At 54.9% G+C, this 17,974-nt stretch overlaps 3 protein-coding genes across 3 annotated transcripts; 1 reads left to right on the top strand and 2 right to left on the bottom strand.

The window, feature by feature from the left end:
• Positions 1–4,532: 4,532 nt before the first annotated feature.
• BDP81DRAFT_86921 (uncharacterized protein) lies at positions 4,533–5,265 on the bottom strand. The gene has a single exon (XM_060596413.1). It carries the CDS (start codon positions 5,115–5,117, stop codon positions 4,665–4,667), a length of 453 nt encoding a protein of 150 aa, XP_060450723.1. The 5' UTR covers positions 5,118–5,265; the 3' UTR covers positions 4,533–4,664.
• Positions 5,266–11,905: 6,640 nt separating this feature from the next.
• Positions 11,906–14,502, top strand: BDP81DRAFT_457464 (F-box domain-containing protein; the record flags this gene model as incomplete). Its single annotated transcript, XM_060593288.1, has 6 exons — positions 11,906–12,469; positions 12,588–12,710; positions 12,772–12,887; positions 12,965–13,538; positions 13,639–14,010; positions 14,074–14,502. The coding sequence occupies 6 exons, from the start codon at positions 11,906–11,908 to the stop codon at positions 14,500–14,502; spliced, it is 2,178 nt and encodes a 725-aa protein (XP_060450722.1).
• A 780-nt stretch (positions 14,503–15,282) lies between these two features.
• BDP81DRAFT_445440 (NIMA interactive protein) lies at positions 15,283–17,808 on the bottom strand (the record flags this gene model as incomplete). The annotated part of the gene is made up of 2 exons (XM_060591952.1): positions 15,283–17,589; positions 17,626–17,808. The coding sequence occupies 2 exons, from the start codon at positions 17,806–17,808 to the stop codon at positions 15,283–15,285; spliced, it is 2,490 nt and encodes an 829-aa protein (XP_060450721.1).
• Positions 17,809–17,974: the final 166 nt, after the last annotated feature.

Genomic DNA, 17,974 nt, shown 5'->3' with positions numbered 1-17,974 from the left:
TCGGCTTGCTCTGCTTTCGTCTCAACGACCACGGACAACACCACCACGTATCTAAGGATACACACACATGGCATGACGCCAAATCCGTCCGCTGACCTGCGTCCTGGTGCCTGCGTTGACCGACAGCCCTCATGCAAGTTTCTGAGCTCTAGCTGCATTGCTATCGTCAACTGTTCGTCAACGCCGTTGCGGGCTCCCTCAATCTGCCCTAGTCTGATACCTCCTACACACATCTACGGATATCAACCGTCCACTGGCAAGTACCTGCAGCCACTCTACTTGCACACCGATGACCCCTTTCGAAAATCCAGAAGGACTCGGCGAAATGATGCATAGGGAGGCCGATGGTGTTGGTGACCGTTGTGCTGCCCTCCACCTACCAGCCTTGCAGAACTTGAAACCAGCAAACCTACCTGTCTTCCGACGGCCAAGGCGATGAACCAAAAGGATTGTCTGCAATCCCTCGCCGTCTTCTCACCAGCCGTGCGTTGACAGGTTCACGGGCCAATACCGGAGCCTTGGACTTGGAGGGAAGGACCCGTCGATCAAAGTCTCAAACATGCCTTTGCATCGGTCGAATGGCAGCTCGTCTCCCTTGAGACTTGCATTGGCCGGTGTACGGGGATTGACGGAAGCCGTTGCATCCAAGACATCCATGGATGGTCAACACTACCGGTAGATTTCAGGCTTTCACCCCCTCTGCTCTGCGGGACTGGGAGATGCTCACCGCGACCCGGCCACGTTGACGTTCATATCATCCAAGCTCCCTCGCCCATGCATCTTGGAGAACTGGGATCCGCTGCCCCTGGCATCACATCGCATCTCATTTTCAGCCATCACCAGGGACCCTGCGATCCAAGAAGGCCGCCCGAGTCTCTCTCACCAGGTGCCCGGGTCTGATCTCGACATGGCCTCCAATGACGGCATGATGCTAAGCGCGTTTGATCTGACCATCCTCCCGATAACTGGGAAGAGCATGGAACCTTCGCATGCAGAAGCTCCCGGCCATGGTCAGCACCAATACCAATTCGGAACGTACTGTGGCCAATAGGCACTACCAAAACAGCCACCAGAGTACGGTGGAACCTCTGATGGATGGCCTGCATACACCATTGCACAGCCTGATCCCGGTATAATAGCACGACGAACAGTTGTATACGATCGCCTAGCTTGGGCGTCGAGTTACTTGGTCGATAATAACGGCATCTCACCTTACCTCGATGCATGGCTATTCTTTCCTGGCAGTCAGCACGAGTGTCATCTATGCCGACCTCTATCAACACAAGGTACTTGTGCAAAGTAGGTCGCCATTTGCACCTATTATGGTCAAGCTATATTCGGCAATTGGATGGAGACAACTGCTTCCATTTCGGTCTGCTCCATGCGTTGACCCTGGGCCTACTTCGTACCTCAAGGCAGGCTGCGGTTATTGTCCACTCAGGATTTAGCTTGGACGCTCTGAGTACCAGGGTGACCTCCTTCACCACGATGGAGATCCGAACCGGTCGCTCGCATGCCAGCCCATCACAGCAAAAGATTTGTACGACGTCCATCGGTACCTGACGCGTGGATCAAGTCCCTGGTCTGTCGCGCTGCGACCAACTACACTGCATCGTGCCAGAAGGACTTCCCCCCCCCCCCCCCCCTGCTTACTTTCGACGATGAACATGGCGGGCCTCAGAGCGCAATCGAAGCCATCGGGCGACAGATCAACACTAGACCTCGGATCAATCTTGATGACATGCCGGCGAAATTTGAGGCCAAGTCTCGTCGTACACAGCAAATGCACTTTCTGTCAGTCGGCAGGGCTTTGCGGTCACCAATGCGTGCATACTTGGAGGACAGATTCTATGGGGCAGCTCGCGAACCTCTGATCGGCATGTTCTTCTTTTAGCAATGGCAGCCGTACGCTAAGAGGCCAAGCTCCGACCGAGTGGTGCCTATCCCCCGTTAGCGGGCATGGCAGAGGAGCAATCGAGAATCGAAATACAGACGGTAATTCGAGATCGAGTTCACTCCTGATCGATTAGGAACCTCGGAAAGGACATCGGTCAACGGAGAGCACTGCACCACCACACCTTATTGCTCCTCATGGAAGGAATTTGCGTGGCGGCGGCACCGGGCAACACAGGACCATCGTCGCATCACAAACGGCTAGGCGTAAAGAACCCGGGCTTCCTCGGTGCAGCGACACAGAGTCAGCCCTGCGGTCCAAGACAATGGAGCTATCTTGGGGCCGTTCGTGCCATGCCCTGCCTAGAGCTGGTGCTGGTGCTGATGTCGAAGTCAGTGCCACCAGCCGATAATAGACAATTGGGGGTCTCTATTTCGCCCATTAAGCGCGATCACAGCACGAGGCGGCAGCGGCAGTCATGGCTGGATGGGACAAGCAGCATCATCGTCAGCAAAGAAGCGAAGCTACTTTACCTTACCTCGGGGTGAGGTGAGTAGGTACCTGGCAGCAGTGCTTGTACTGCAGCAGCCGGCAGCACACGACATGCGACATGCGGCGATGCGCATCTGTGTTTCCAGACAAGGGGAGAGACAGAGATGGCTCACCAACCATGCAACACGACTGCAATTCCATATCGTCTTCCAGAGTACAGCAATCGCACGGAGCCAATTGGGATTCTTCGATTCTTTTCCTTTTCGTACAACCATCCACCCATGCCTGTCCCATTCCATCCCATCGCGCATCAGCCCTGCTGCACCTCATCAACCCAAAGTATGGGGACAGGTCGGCAGTGTCCATTTTGAGAGATGTTTCGATTGGAAAGGATGCTGAAGATGACTCTTTTGACCGACCCCCCGTTCACCCTTACCTCAGGGCTCCCATCGCCAGTCTCCATCGCAGCCAGCCCCCCCTCCACTTGCGCACACCTACATCTACGAATACACAGTAAGGTATCCGTAGTCAGTACCTCACCTGGCTCTCGTTGAGGTGCCCTGTCTAGTCCGCTCAAAGTACACACACCCACCACCACTCTCACCCCCCCCTCCACCCCAGCCCGTTTTCCACCGCTCACCCCTCCCTCTCCGCCTGCTCACCTCTTCGCTCTTCTCGCACTCACTCTTTCTCTTCTCACACCTTTTTACCTGCTGCTGCGCCTTACCAGGCCATGATGGAAAAGGTGCAAGGCACCTTTCCCTGGTCTTGGTCTGCATACCGGTCTAATGCACAAGTTGCAGCCTTAGTCATTGGTCTCACTCAGATGACATCCACCGTCGACTGCCAGAGGTCCCACTGCTGCCTTAGACGGTTCTCTACCAATTGCCTATCCGTGTGACGACCTCCCAGGCTGCCAGGCCTATAAGGTCGTGATGCCTTCGCTCCTTTCCATTTCCCCATCCCTAGTCTACTCCAGTATAAGTCATCACGAACACACTCACTTGGGTTCCCTTTCCTATTTCCTATTTCTGCCTTGTTCCCCTTGCTTCTCTGCATACCTGGCAGCTTTCAGTCTCTCTGATCAGTCATCTCGATACCCCCCAACCAAACAACCAGCAACACACACTTCCTCGAGAGATAAAGTCATCCACACTCCCAACTCATATCTCAAGGATCAATTCCTCGGTCTTTCACATTATCAACCACTTCAGTCACTCAACGTACTTCGGAACAATATCCACAATGTGCTATCAAATTGTCGAGCTCTACTCAGCTTGTCGCTGCCTCTACTACCAGCACGCCATTGACAGATGCGCTTCATACGGCAGACCAGGACACAGCATCCAAAAGAGAACGATTTTGGTCGGATACGCCTGCCATGCCCACTCTTCCTCACATGGCGGACACGCATCACAATACACATACTCCGACTCTGGCTATCACTCTAGCAATTCAAGCAGGAGCTCCCGCCAGTACCGGTGAAATGTCTTGTCTTCGGTGATGGGTTGCTGTTCCTGGCATTCCCCCAAGCTGCTGCTTTTTAAATTCCGCACTTGGGTTGCCTACCTGTACTCCTTTAGAGGAAGGTCGGCTTCTCAAACGCTGCCACCCTCGCAGCTATCTCTCCTCTTCGTCGGCCATGACCGTTTGATGTCTTCATCGGCGCCTCCCGCCGTGCGATGACTCTCCGGCCAATGGCTTATACGGATCCCTCCACTCTGGTCATTTTCCGACCAACATCAACCAACTACTATCCGCCATTACGCCTTGCCATGAAGTTCAGCAACGAAGTTATCGAAGACAGAGACGAGATCACGAACATGACGGAAACATTTCACGGCCTATCAATTGTCATCATCAGCGCGCTACAATTAAACGACATCTTCCACCAAGCCCCCCGCCCCCCGCCCCCCGGTCTCGCTCGAACTTCGAAATCTTCTCGACATTCAATTCTTTCCAACGGTTTTTTCTTTTCTTTTCCCATTTCGATGTCCCCCCCTTCTTTTCGATAGATGTGGTTCCCTTCCCTTTCGGCATTGAGCTTGCATAGCGTTGGTTTTGGGTTTTTTTTTCTGCATTGGGCGGTTGGGATGAACACATGCATACAAGAGATGCCTAACTTCTAATGGGCTGGATCTCATCTTCTCTGCCTCACGGGGCATCATTTTGGGTTTACACTTTGGGTTTCAAGAGAGGGACTTGTTTTCAAAGTCGGCGGCGGGGAGATTCGATTCTACAGGCATTCGGCAACGGTCTCATTTTCAACTTGTGTGGTTTACGGACAAATTTCGATGCATTGGGTTGGCGAGCGGGCGGGAGGATACCAGGCGTTCAGGTTTCGGAAAGATACAAGCGCGCATCGTTGCGCATGCGATGGTTGATGGTATACTCGGGGTGAGCGAGGTTTTTTGTTGTTGCATTTCATTTTTTTCCGTTTTTCTGCTTTCCAATGTTGCATATCAGAGTTGTTTCTTTCTCTCTCAATCTCTCTACTTACTCTTCTTCTATTTTTCTGCCAAGATCTCTCTCTCTTGCTTTCTTCTCTCACATTGATCTGTACCATCATCCGATGATAGACGAGTTGCTCTGAGAGCAACGGGGAAAACAGAAACAACGGGGTGTCAACAGCAGAGGACATACACGAATGGGCAACTGGTATGCCCGCAACGAGGAGAAAGAGCGCCACGACGCCTGAAATCTCAAAACATGAAATGATGCCAGACATCATATTCGTTTCTTCGAGACTCGACCATTAGCATTTCTCACACAGGGAACCTTCTTGTATTGCCAACCACACACGGCTGTCTGGAACTTCCGAGTTGGTAAAAAAAAAAACACAGTATGGCAATTTACCCTGCAGGAATTGAGCTGGTTTGCAATTGGAGGTCATGCACAAGCTTGCTTGGTCTGGCCCAGAGAATCATGTATTAGAGAGAACACATTATAGACATTTTGGAAAGAAATTCCAACAGATCAAATTTATGGACACCTTCTCCCTTCTCCATTGAAAGTGACGCGCAACGGTTAGCAATGATATCGGAGGTGGCAAATAATGGCTTCCCGCAGTGTAACTCGTAAGGTAGCTCGAGGCCATGTTACCCCAGAAAAGGCCCCAATGAGAGGCGCCATGGGAAAGTGGGTTAGCGACGTTGCAACCTGTGTGTGTGAGAGAGAGAGAGAGAGAGAGAGAAAGTATTTGCGGACGTTTGCGTGTTGCTTTGCACTTTACTGAAACGGGAATCATCTTTCGACGAGTACCTAGGTGGATGTATTCCACAGACAAATAAAAGAAGACGAATGAATTCGACAGGATTCTTCACCAAGGGAAATGCTCGGGTACAAGAAGGTCATGTCATACAGTACCCTACTCTTACCGTGGGGGACTTTATTTTGAGGAGGATTTCCCTCGGCCGTGTCGGCTGCTCCCTCCTCGGTATGTGCGGTAGGTATGGTAGGTATGGGCTGGCGGGCGGGCGAAGGAACAGGCAGGCATCAGCACTCAGTATCCTTAGGGGAGGGCCGTTTGGCGCGCTGCCCGTCTCTTACACGCCATTGGCTGAACGGAGGTTGGGGGCCATGACCAGCCTCGTTTGGATGCCGAGACTCAGCCTCGCGATAGGGGGGTGTGCGATGCTGAAGGAGGTAAGAGGGGGGTATGCGTAAGGTTAATGGGTAGGATGAGATACGGGGGATGCAAAGAGTTGGGTTCATTTGCGTGGTGGTGGTTCAAGGTGCTGACGGGATTTTGGGGGGGGGGGGGGGCTGCTTTCTTTCCCGGACGCACGGAGGAGAATGGAGTGCCGCGGGAGGCCTTTGCATGGCTCCATGGCTTCATGGGAATTTTGGGTGGTGGTAGTGGTGGGGGGTGTTTAGGAAAACGTGAAAACATTACGGGAAGGACATGGGTATGGTGGACAAGGGGGGATGCAAATGGGTACTGTGTAGTTGCGATTCCCACACGCCGGGACTGGAGAAAAAAGAAACAGAGTCTGAGACAGTGGTGAAGTTGTGGTGGGTTGATGAGTGGGAAAGACTCCCGGTGAGATGGGTTGATGCAGTGTTGAGCGGGAGCGGAGGGGGGGTATTGTGTTCAGTTGTCCTAATGGGGAAAATGGAGTGCAAGAGACGTATGTAGGTATAGGTTGGACGTTTGTCAGATCTGTTCATGGGCTACCGTGAGGTGAACGGATATGGATTACAGAGTACGAGGATGGTGAAACCCTCCCTTGGAATTGACGGGTACCTAGAAAGAAAGCCTTGCGTCAAGAAGGGCGTGTGAGTTGAGATAGAATGGAACCTATCCGGGACCGTACCTGGGTACCTAGATGCGGATGGTGGGGTTTCCCTGGGAGAGCATGTCTGTAGGTATGGTCCCGATAGGAAGGGCATGGGAAAACGGGAACGGGAAAGTCGGGTAACACGGGCATGGGGAGTGATTTGCCGGTCCAAGACTGGAGCAACAGAAAGAAACAGAGCAAACGCGTGGGAGGTTCCGTTCTAAGGATAGATTTATTTTTAGACGTGCGGAGAGAGACAGACAGACAGACAGACGGAAGGGGGAGAATTGAATTAAACAGACGAACCGCAACGAACGGGTGGTGGGGAGTGGGGAAATGGACGATTGATGAGCAAGCCCAACAAGCGAGCTTGCGCGCGCGCGGCGCCCGTCGCGGCAGATGGGCCAGGGTGGGTGGGTGCCAAGGGCATGGACATGGGCGTGAGGCGTGGAAATAAGCGAAGTTCCGCGCTTGTTGGGGAATAGCCGCAATTGAGTGGGTTGCTGGTGTGACAGGTGAGCCGGCGTGGGTTTTTGTGGGGGGATCTATCTAGGAAGTTAGCATGAGTGAGGTGACGGGTCACGGAAGTGTGTGTTGTGGGGTCTAAAAATGAACATCTTACGGACATGGGGGGCACATGGGATTATCATCCCGAAGTTGGGGATATGAATTCAATGTCTTGATAGATTACGCATGTCTTTTTGGGACTTTTTCGCGGCTTCTTTCTCTTGGTGAGTGTAAGGTAGCGTACCTATATGAGTGACTGTAAGTGTGTGTGGGCTGCATGTGTTTCTTTTTTGGACCGTGTCTTGGGAGAAAATGCGACGGTAAGCATACATGATACAAGTGAGGGAGGGATGAAGTGAGTGCTTAGTGGTGGGGTTTGCCGCTTGCCGCTTGCCGCTACCGCGCTTGGTGTGAGGCATGAGGTGGTGGGTGGTACAGTAAGATGCCAAAAATTGTCTGCGGTGAAGAATGCGCAGGCTTGGGGAGGGGCGAGGGGGATGATGTGTGGGTGGTGATGTGATGCTCGCACTTGTGCCTGTGTATGCACGTCTGTGTATGTAAGTGTGTAAGTGTGGGTGGGTAGGTGGGTTTGGAGGGTGACGAGTGAGAGTTGAGTGGATGGAACCATACACCTAGACAACCCATAAAGGAGGGTCGAGTAAGATTCTCATGAGATTGCTTAGACGACAGGCGCGGGGAGGCGCAAGCGGAGGGGGGACAGACTCGACACGTGCCGTAGACACGCACATACCTGTGGATGCATAAGCGCAAGCGCTTTGGATTCGTGCAGGTGTGTGTGTCGCGGTGTGAAGTATCTGGTCAATCTAGACGGGCTTAACGCTAGGGCTTTGAGTCTTGTTTCTGGTGGTTGCAGCGCAGCGCATGGTTCACAATTGGTGAGATGCGAGATTTCCCAGATGTGAGGTGTTGAGATGAGGTCACCCAAATGGAGGTACCTCTCCATACCCCCTGTCACACCGCCTTGGCTCTGTCCTTGCATTCGACTCTCGTGTACTTCTTACGAAGTACAAGCTCGACGTATTTGTTGTTGGAAGTATGGACTCAAGGGAATTGCTTTCCAGGCATCAATTCGATCCGTACGCAACTGTCTAAAGACACGCCTTATCGTTTGAATCTCAAGACCTGGGCGCAGTAGTCAGTACGGCATACGTAGGGTGGTAGTGGGTTTGAGACATCAGACATGACAGCTGCCCGCTGTGCAGATCGTCCAAAGATTTCCATAAATTCAAATTTAGACAAAGAAGACTCGATCAACAGGGGGAAAAGAAACGACATTGGGTCGTATTTTCTGCCCAAACGCCAAGGGGATCCCTGTCCTGTTCGTCTGAAGAAGCAACTTCTCATCTGAACTTGGCTCCATTTGAAAGAGGGTACCCCGGTAAATGGGATGCCTCCTCACCTGAAAATCGTGGGACTACGGAACACGCATACTTTGATTTCGTGATGTTTGCGATTCATTCCTCGTTGCCTACCTTAGACATGGTTTGAACTTCCTTCTCAATCTTCATTCGGTGGTTGGAAAGTAGAGGGGGGAACGTGCGGCAGGATTCTCGGCATATTTGCGATTTATGACGACCAACGGCGTGCCGAGGAAACGAAAGATACCGTGCATCGCAGGAAGGATTTGTTGAAATCGAGATATCGGCTTCGGGAGGTCCTGAAGGAAGGAAGTTTGGCGTCGGGCAAGGGGTGTCCCGAGGGGTGGGGTTCGTACCGCGGCCGAGGACTCGCCCGGGCCAGGATGCGGCCTCAAGTATCCGTACCGATGGCGGATGCAATCTTGTTTGGGCATGGTACCTTGTCCGTAGAGAGGTAGGTAGGTCGCAGAAGGATTCGAGGCAAACGATCTTCATGCAAGCATGCAAGCATGCAAACAGAACGTACGGGTGACTAGACACGAATTAGACTAGCAGCACCAGTAGACAGCTCCTTAATGTGATGAGAAGCGATATATTGATGTGCAATTGCGGCGGGAACCGCAAAACAACAGATCCTACAGGGCAGAATCAACGCTTGGCTCTCTTCTCCGAGGGTTGTCCGTACTCGCGTGATCCTTTGCTTCAGCCGGGCTAGGGTGCCGGGGTGAGGGGTCGCGGGTCGCGGATGCGGACGGAACGGCAGGCAGCTGCTGTGAGGTTCTTTTTGATCCTGCGACCGAGATATTCGGCTCATCGTGACATATCTCAAGGTAGTAAGGTAAGGACGCGTATAAGGGGTGGGGTGTCGCTTGTTTGATGGTTGCCGTGCCGTGGGACGATTGTCAAGCGCGGAAGACTACGCCGTACTCGAAAACTTGGAAATGGTGCATATCTAGGATTCTCTTCGCTCGCGACCTGCCTCACCTTAGTTGCAGGATTCCTATTTTGGGGGCTGCAGAATTGCCTAGATTTTGACATGCCGCCGCCGGTGACCGGTGAGAGAAACAGAGTGAGCGACTTTACCCAAGAGAGGCAAAGGGAATCCCGGCTTGAGTGGGATGCTGTTCCATGGTTTTGGGAGGATGATGCGAACCAGCCGACCAGGCGGTACGAATTGATGGAAGGAACAAAAAAGTGCCAGGCGGATATGCATAGGCGTCCGCGGCTTTCGAGGTCCTGTGCCCGGCCGGCCGGGTGGCGGGCCTCGGTGTGCCAAAATGGGAGATCCGAGTCTTGAAAGGAGTCGTCGAAAGGGTGACATAGTACCCGTGCCTCCATTCTATGCAGGCACTTCCACCTGGTTTGTGTGGGTCGTTGTCCAATGCTCGTGAGGCATGCAATACACACTACTTCGTGCGTGGGTAGACTTGCTGACCTTTGGAGACACACAGATCCGGTGTGGGCAAGCATGGCACTTCTGTCTCAATTCCTCCACGTCGCCCGGTACGAGTACCTACCTACCTTAGTCAGAGGCTGATATTCGCGGAACTTTTGAAGGCGGAAGCTGGGCTGCGCTGGGTTGCTGCTGTTCCAGACGCAAGGGACTTCTAATTCCGGCGAGCCGGGGATGCGCGCAAGTAATCGGTTTTGAGCTTGGTGGGGGGCTGGATCTTGGATTACTGGGTTGCTCACATCGCGGCTATCTTGATTCGCAGCGGTTGTCGCCCGGGGCCTGGTTCCTGAAGATGATACCTCGAAACGGCGAGATGATACCAGAAACTTCTCACTGCATTTCGGTCGGCGGGCTGGGTAGCGCAAGGGCGTGAGGTGCCTGTCGGTCGTTGCCTGGAAGAGCGTGTGCCATAGAGCACGAAAGCTCGGAGATCGTCGCTGGCAATAAGCAGCTGAGGAGTTACACCGGCTGGGTGGGACGGCCTTGCGCCCCCTGGGCCACTGGGCTTGGCCTCGGTCTTGGGGTGCTCTAGCTTGTTGGATTGAACTGGGGGACTGTCCTCGGCTCTTTGCGATGGAAGGATGCCCAGAGATGACGGCGAGGGGGCGTGTGATTCTTCGAGATTTAGGATAGTGATGTGAGATGTGGCTGCGCGGTGAGGCTGGTGATGGGCTTGGGCGAGTGAGATTGAGGCTCAGTTCCTCATACGATGCTATCCGTAGTAGCTGGCCCTGTTGGCTGTTGGAGGATCTCCTCGATGCATAGGTGTGTGATCAGAGCAGGGGGGAAGACTTGAGAGGCGCAATTGCTCTGTAAATGGAGAACGATCTGAACTTGACGGGAGCGCCACAGACAGTGGCGGATGCGGACCGGAGGAGTCGGCAAGGTCTGCCGTCCTCTCGCGGGGACGGTGGCGGTAGGATTCGGTAGGATTTTGGGGGCGTTCGGGAACTTGGAGTCTAGAACGAGTTGATGGTGATCGGGGAAGATGGTGTTTGCTGTGGAATGAGGTCATTGGGCTGTCTGTGGTAAAAGAGTTGACACTGCGAAGAGACAGTTTGCAGCATCTTTTCTGATTTGTTACTAAGTTTGTAGAGTAGGTAAGGAAGGTAATTACCTATGGTACCTTCCATTAGCTAAGACAAGACGTCAGGGAAGGAACAGATGGAAGTACCCTGACTGATACCTTCCATCAAGAGATGCGATGAAATCATCCAGACGAGAAAGAATAGGCGGGCGCTGTTGCAGCGGTCCCTATAGCGGCACGAAGCCCTGGAAGACGCTGAAACCCATCCGTTCTTTCCTCATAGGAGCCCCTCCGGCGGCAAAAACCGGTAGCTCTCTCCATCCACGGGCCACAGCGGGACCCATTACGGAGGACATCCGGTCGCGTTCGCGTCGCGCCCTGAGTTCCGCCCCTCGTCCCGCAACCTCACTTTCCAACCTCGGAGATGCTGAGCCTCCACCTCGGCGACACCACAACCGCACCGTCGACCCCGTCCGCCAGAATCCAAGCTGTCAGCAACTCTTTTCTTTCTCATTAGGACTTCATTATCCTTCAAAAATAAAAGGCCAGCTGCGAAAAGAGACGAGATGCCCACTCCCTCTGGTTCTCTGCACTAGCTGGCCTATCCCCCGATCTTTTGTCTCCTCAGACGAGCGTTTGCTTCATAAAGTTCTCTTCCCCTCAGTGAGTGCCAGATATCGCCAGTACCACGTGACCTCAAGTCGACGACAACCAAGCCCCTTTCTACAAAGAGGAAGACTCAAAATCTGGCTAGATCTTGTTGCCTCATTCAACAAAAGCAAAAAGATATATAAGTGTACAAAACTGACCAGCCGTCTCAATGGATCCCTTTGCGCAGACCACAGTCTTTTACATCCACGTCATCAAAAAGGTATGGCGCCGCCTGGACAGCTCCCTCGCGTCCGCTCGGCGGAGGCGTCAATCGAGAAGGGCCGCGCAGCCTACGCGGACCAGCGCTTCCGCGTCGCACTCGAGCACTTCACCCTCGTCGCCGGGAACTGCCCATGTTCGTCACCCTCGGGAGGAGGGTCCGCCGCCCCCTCTGGTGGAGGCCCAGGAAGTAGTTCCGGTGGTCGTGCTTCTCGAGGTCTCAAAGGGCTCGGGGCCGCAGGTTCTGGAGGCGGTGGAGGTGCAGGTCCTGACGGCGGAGACGGCAACGGCAACAGCCCCGCGCAGCAGCGCCGCCGGCGAGAAAGGTGTACATGCCGCGACTTTGCTGAAGCGGCGGCCCGGCACCGCCGCGAGAGGGGCAGCGTCTACGCGGAGGCCACCAAGGAGTGCAAGTGCGGCGCAGAGAAGACGTGGGGCCGGTGTCACCGCGAGGGCCACGTCCAGGCGCTCGACTACCGGGCTGCGTGCTTTGAGAAGATGGGAAAGCTGGATATGGCGCGCAGGGATGCGGAGTGGCTGTTAGAAATTGCGCCGCGGCGGTTGGAGGTGAGTCTTGACTCTATTGCTTGATCTCGGGGTTGATTATGCGTTTTGTCGCTACTTACCAACTTTGTGTGCTTGTCTTGCTTTTGTGCCGGTTTTCATGTGAATAACCGGTTTTCAGGGGTACATGAGGCTGGGGAAGATATACAAGTTGGAGAAGAAACACGAGATGGCGTGGGCTGCGTGGAGTGCCGGTATCGAGGTTGGACAAAAGGAAGGCCTCACCAGAACTACTAAATATGAGGTATGCGGCATCTACTTGAATTTGCTGTTGTTGGGATGTGCGCTGACCTAGACTCTTGCAGCAACTTCGCAAGATTCGCGAACCACTACACAAACACTTTTGTCGGAGAGACCCTATGGAATTACCAATCGAGTTGATAGAAAAAATCTTTTCATACTTTGATTTTCACGAGTTATGGTGAGCTCAACGAACCCATTCCAAGTCCTTTGACCAACGCTCCTTGACCTGACTCAATTGCTGACTTGGAGCGCCAGCCGAATATCGGGAGTCTGTAAACGATGGGACCAGTTCCTTGACACCCACCCCTACATCTGGAGACAAGTCCATTTTCCCTCCCTAAACCCGCAAAAGCCACCAAGAGTCTCCTTCCTCAAGACGTTGCGGAAGCGGACCGGCGGCGGCGCCCGCAGCCTCATCATCCCCAACGCGCACGCCTTCCAGCTCAACGAGTCAAAATGGCTGTCGCTCATCCAGACCACGAACCCGCGCATGACCACGCGGCTCGAGATCGGCGCCATCAAGCGGAACCCCGAGGGCGGCGACTGGGGCTACAAGCTGCCTCCCAAGCCGCTCTTCTTCGAAGGGCTCACGCACCTCGGCTTCAGCTTCCGTGTCGACAAACCGAATTACCAAAGCAGCGGCGGCGCCCAGCCCTTTGTGAGGCAGTTTGTCGAACGTGCCCGGGAGAATATCGAGAGGATATCGCTTTTCAGCATGCACCTAAACGACCTAGGCTGGCCGGAGCTGCCCCGGCTCAAGGTTCTTCAGTTGACTGGTCCGCTGAACTCGACATTGAACCAACTGACCCCTGAGCGTCGAATCGACCCCGTAAGTTGTGTCTTCTCTTCCGTCTACTTCCCCTATTGTTTGGTTCTCGCAACCTTGGAGTATCCGCGCAGGTACCAGATGTGCTAACCAGCACCCTCAGTTCGCCCTCGCCCGCTCAACGCCAAACCTTGAGCAAATACACATGGACAACTTTGGCGTCTTTACCGGCCTAGATTCACTCACCCCGCCAGAAGACTGCTGGTCCCTCTGGCCGGGCCTCCAGGTGATCAAGCTCGGCAAAGCCTGCGGCGCCCTCTCCATGGGCGACAAGCGCCACTTCCCGCCGCTACACCCGTCCTCCTTCCGCGTCCTCGACGCCCGCGCAGCCCTCCAGTCCAACCACGGCGATTGGTTACCCCAGCAGCTGCCCCTCGACTACTCGGGCTACGAGGCCGCCGAGTCCCTCGTCACCTACCCCAACCTCGAGCGCTTCTGGATGCCGAAACTGCCCCTGAGCGTCGACCTCGCCACCGTCCTCCTCGAGCCCGCCGTCCGCTCCGGCAGGCTACGCGAACTCGGCCTCTGCTGGCGCCAGGAACCGGGCCAGTTCTTCCCCGGCGCGCTCGACTGGCTACGCGGCAGCGCCTCGGTCCGCACGTTTGGCTTCTTCAATTTCGATTTCGAGTCGCACGAGAACCTGACGCGGGACCCGGCGCAGAGAGGCCTCGGCATCGACTCGGTCGATCTCCTCTTTGGGTTCCTCCAGTCGTTTCCGAACCTCGAGGTCCTCGAGCTGCACTCGGAACTGTGCGACCCGCTGCGCCTCGGCGCCATCATCGAGCGGGTCGCGATACTCGGTAGGCTGAAGAAGGTGTACCAGCGCGCGCTGACAGGTGTGGCCATGGACCAGCTGAGGACGTTTTGCGGCGCTCACGGGGTTGAGGTCGTGTATGGTGGCTGGGAAGCCGAGTTCCCCGTGCCGCTGGAACCCTTGGCTCCCGTCGAAGCCGAGATTAGTGAGTGAAAGCGGGAAGATAGGTAGCTTTCGACGAGCAGCAACGGGGCAAGAAACTTCAGACATTGCTATTGGTTCTCTTTTGTCAGGATTGCGGTTGTGTTGTGTAGGTCTCATAGCATTAGGCGTAACTGCTTGGGTATATGAACTCGTTACTTGCTGCCCGTGGAAAAAAGGGGCAAATTTCTACATCATCTTTTCCTTGACGGGTATGAATAGTTTACATGGCACAGAATCACACGCAGGATATCATAACACACAACAGAATCAGCATCGCACGTAGACTATAAAAAAAAAGGTAAACAAGACAAAATGGTGAATTAATTTAGTAGGCTGATTCAAAGCTCGTCGCTACTGAAAGAAAACAGTCTCCACACACATGGGCTGATGTGATGCTGTGACGCGGGAAATTTGGGCGGGTGTCTGACTGACAATGACTATGACAATGACCAAAAAGCATCACGGATATATAAGGAGTCAAACAGAAAACAAGACGATTCATCCCCTCTTTCCACTCCTGCCCCAAGCCCCGAGCCCCGAGCCGGCCTCTTTATATATACGAGGCTGACACAGGCTCCTTCGTTCCCCCCCTTTTCTCAAACGCCGTTGGATATTCCCCCCTTTCCCCTCGAAAAGACAGCTTAGTTTTTTTCCTCCCAAAGAAAAAAGTATAGGAGAGTTGTTGGGTAGTTATATTATAAAGTGATTGTAATTTGCAAAGGAGGGAGGACCTTTTCGCTTCTAGTGTTTTGTTCGCAAAGTTTGAATGAATGTGAATCGTGTGGTATCTCACGACCGAACAGGTGACGGTGGGACAGCGACGTTGCCAGAGATGAGGCTCTCCATCTCCCACGGGCTAAGCGTGCTCCGCCTCCTCGAGGCGACTTTGCTCACGCGCCTTTCGCGCTTGCGCTTGGTCGGTTGGAGCGGCGATTGCTGGACCTGCTCGTCTTGCGAGGGGATGTCGCGCTTGACGGGGTCGAGGTCTCCTCGGTCTACGCGTGTCTTTGCTGGGGAGGGGGAGTCTACGGGTTGAGGTTCTTGTGGCATGGCGACGATGGTCTCTGGTGGGGGGGGAGGCATATGTTGCTGCTGTTGCTGCTGCTGAGGTGCTGCCGTCGGCTTGCCGAGCGCACCTCCGCGCGCTGCCTTGAGCTTCGCGCGAACGCGAGCAGCGTCGGCCTCTCGCTCTGAGGCGGCTAGCTTGGCTGCGATGGTTGCCATCGTCAGAGGGCTCTGCTGTGGCGGCGGGTCCGAGGGCCGCGGGAGGGGCAGACGGGAGGGAACGCGGCGTAGAGGAGTACGGTGCGGTGTTGCGTTCTTGTTGCTGCTGTTGGGCTGGACGGCGGGAGCAGGGGGTGCGCCCTCGCAACTCTCCTGGCTCGTCTGGCTCTCTTGGCTCTCCTGGGAGACTGTACGGATGTTTTTGACAGGAGATTGGATTTCCCTCGGTGCTGGGGCCGCTGAGACGAGACGCGGCGGCTTGGGGAGTTTCCGCGCTGTTGGCGTTTGGTTTACTTCAGGAGGCGGGGTTCCGGATGGTGTGATGAGGGGTGCGCCATTGTGTGTCGACTCGGAGGCGATGGATGCTGCGGATGTTGTGCGAGAGCGGTCGTCGATCGGGTGTACTGTCTTCTGCGGCGATCGTGGAAGTTGGACGAGGTGTGGTGGTGGCTTCGGGGCGACGTCGACGGCACGGATTGTCCTCGGCTTCTCGTTGGCCGTCGTGTCGTAGTCGCTGCGAATATCGCGCCTTGGCCTTGCGTCGCGGTTGCCCGCAGAAGGCATCTCGCGGAGCGGGCTCATCCGAGGAGGGGGCGGCAGAGGAGGCGAGCTGAGGTAGGCGGTGGATTGTTGGAGGATCTGGACATTGGGCTCCTCAATATCGAGTTCCTCAACATCGACGTCCTCAAAGATGCTTGACTCATAGTCGCTCTGCTGATCGTCCTGGTTGTAGTCTTCTTCTCGAGGAGCGGCCTCGTACTCTGCCGGTGCGGGAACAAGATGGAGTGACTCGACCCTTTGTGGAGCAGGGCACGGAGACTCGGGCAAATCGTCGTAATCAATTTCCTCCTCCTCCTCTTCCAAGTCGGCGGTGCACTCTTCTTGCACACAAGACAGTTCATGCATGTCCATGCCGCCCTGGTGGGTCTCCTCCACATTGCGAACGCGCACAGGACTAAGACGGAGGCCCATCTTGAGTTCTTCCATATTCACCGACTTGCCATCGGCAACCATGCGCCGACGCCAGCCGTCGATGAGGTGGACAGCCTCTTGCCAGCGGTTCTCCATCTTGACCCAGCCCGCACGCAGACGTGCAATCTCCTCTTCACGGACCTCGACCTCCTCAATAGGGGCGAACGAGGGGTTCGTCAAGATAGAGCGCAGGTGCTCAAGGATGGCGTCAAGCTCATTTGCCATGTCCTCGGCCGTGGGCAGCGTTACAGCATGGCTATCGCCTTGGCTTGTCCTGACATCACAGCCACTCATCTCGCGCAAATTCTTGGTCGTTCGACGGACCAGGTTCAGGAGGGACTCGTTCTCCTCGCTAAGGTTCCGCGCAAGGTCCGTCAGGAACTCGTTCGTCTCGCTGCGCAGATCGTAACCTGAATCCTCTGTGGCCGCGGCGGCCTTGCCTCCGCGCTTCGGTGACACCTTATCTTCGCCCTCGCCGGCGACAACGCTAATAACGGTAACGGCGGAGCTCTTTGCAGTACCGCGGGGACGGCCGGCTTCACCCAGTTGCTTCTTCAGGCCATCGATCTGACGGTCCCGGCGTCGGACCTCCGTTGCGCAGGAGGCCCGCGTCTGGGCAACCAGAGTCTTGGCGCGGGCGACCTCGTCCTTGAGGCCGCGTACAGCGGCGTCGGCAGACTTGAGCTGGGTGCGCAAGGTGTTTTCGGTGGATTCGCTGATGTCGAGCTTTCTTTGAGCCTCGGTGTGCTTCTCTGAGAGGCGTGCGATTTCGTTTGTGTACCGCAGATTCTCGGCGCGGACGGTGCGCATGGTGGTCGATAGGTTCTCGCGTTGTTCGGCGTCGCGCTTCAGGAGGAAAACATAACATCTCAGTACGGGGGGTTCTTCCTCTTTTTCTTTCTAAAATACATAGCAGGGGAATAAGGGCAAACGCACGTCTCGGCGCAAGATCAAATCATTGACAATGCTCATGATCTTGCCCATGGTGGCCTCCGCGCCGCCCGAACTATCGTCCGGGTCGGCAAAGTTGATTGTTTGGCCATCGCGTAGGAGTCCTCGCGAGAGCAATTGATTGTTGATATACAGCGACGCCGTACGCAAGTTATCGTTTTCCGCCATCGTGGTGGACGTGGTTGTCGCGGGCGAGACGATCGCACTGCGAGTAGTGCTTGTTGAGGGCAACCTTCCTTGGTCAGCACATGCGGAAGAATGTGGTTCTTGAGAGGCTCGAAAAGCTTGTGACTGAAGATCTCCAGAAGAGTAAAAAGTGTGTCATCAGAATGAA

This window comes from Colletotrichum phormii (assembly GCF_030913505.1).
Source record: "Colletotrichum phormii strain CBS 102054 chromosome Unknown BDP81scaffold_2, whole genome shotgun sequence".
Lineage (NCBI taxonomy): Eukaryota > Fungi > Ascomycota > Sordariomycetes > Glomerellales > Glomerellaceae > Colletotrichum > Colletotrichum phormii.
This window is presented reverse-complemented; position numbering and strand designations above follow the sequence as displayed.

Excerpts from the sequence above, each read along its gene's own strand:
- BDP81DRAFT_86921 (XM_060596413.1), bottom strand. The coding sequence starts at position 5,117 with ATGATGTCTGGCATCATTTCATGTTTTGAGATTTCAGGCGTCGTGGCG.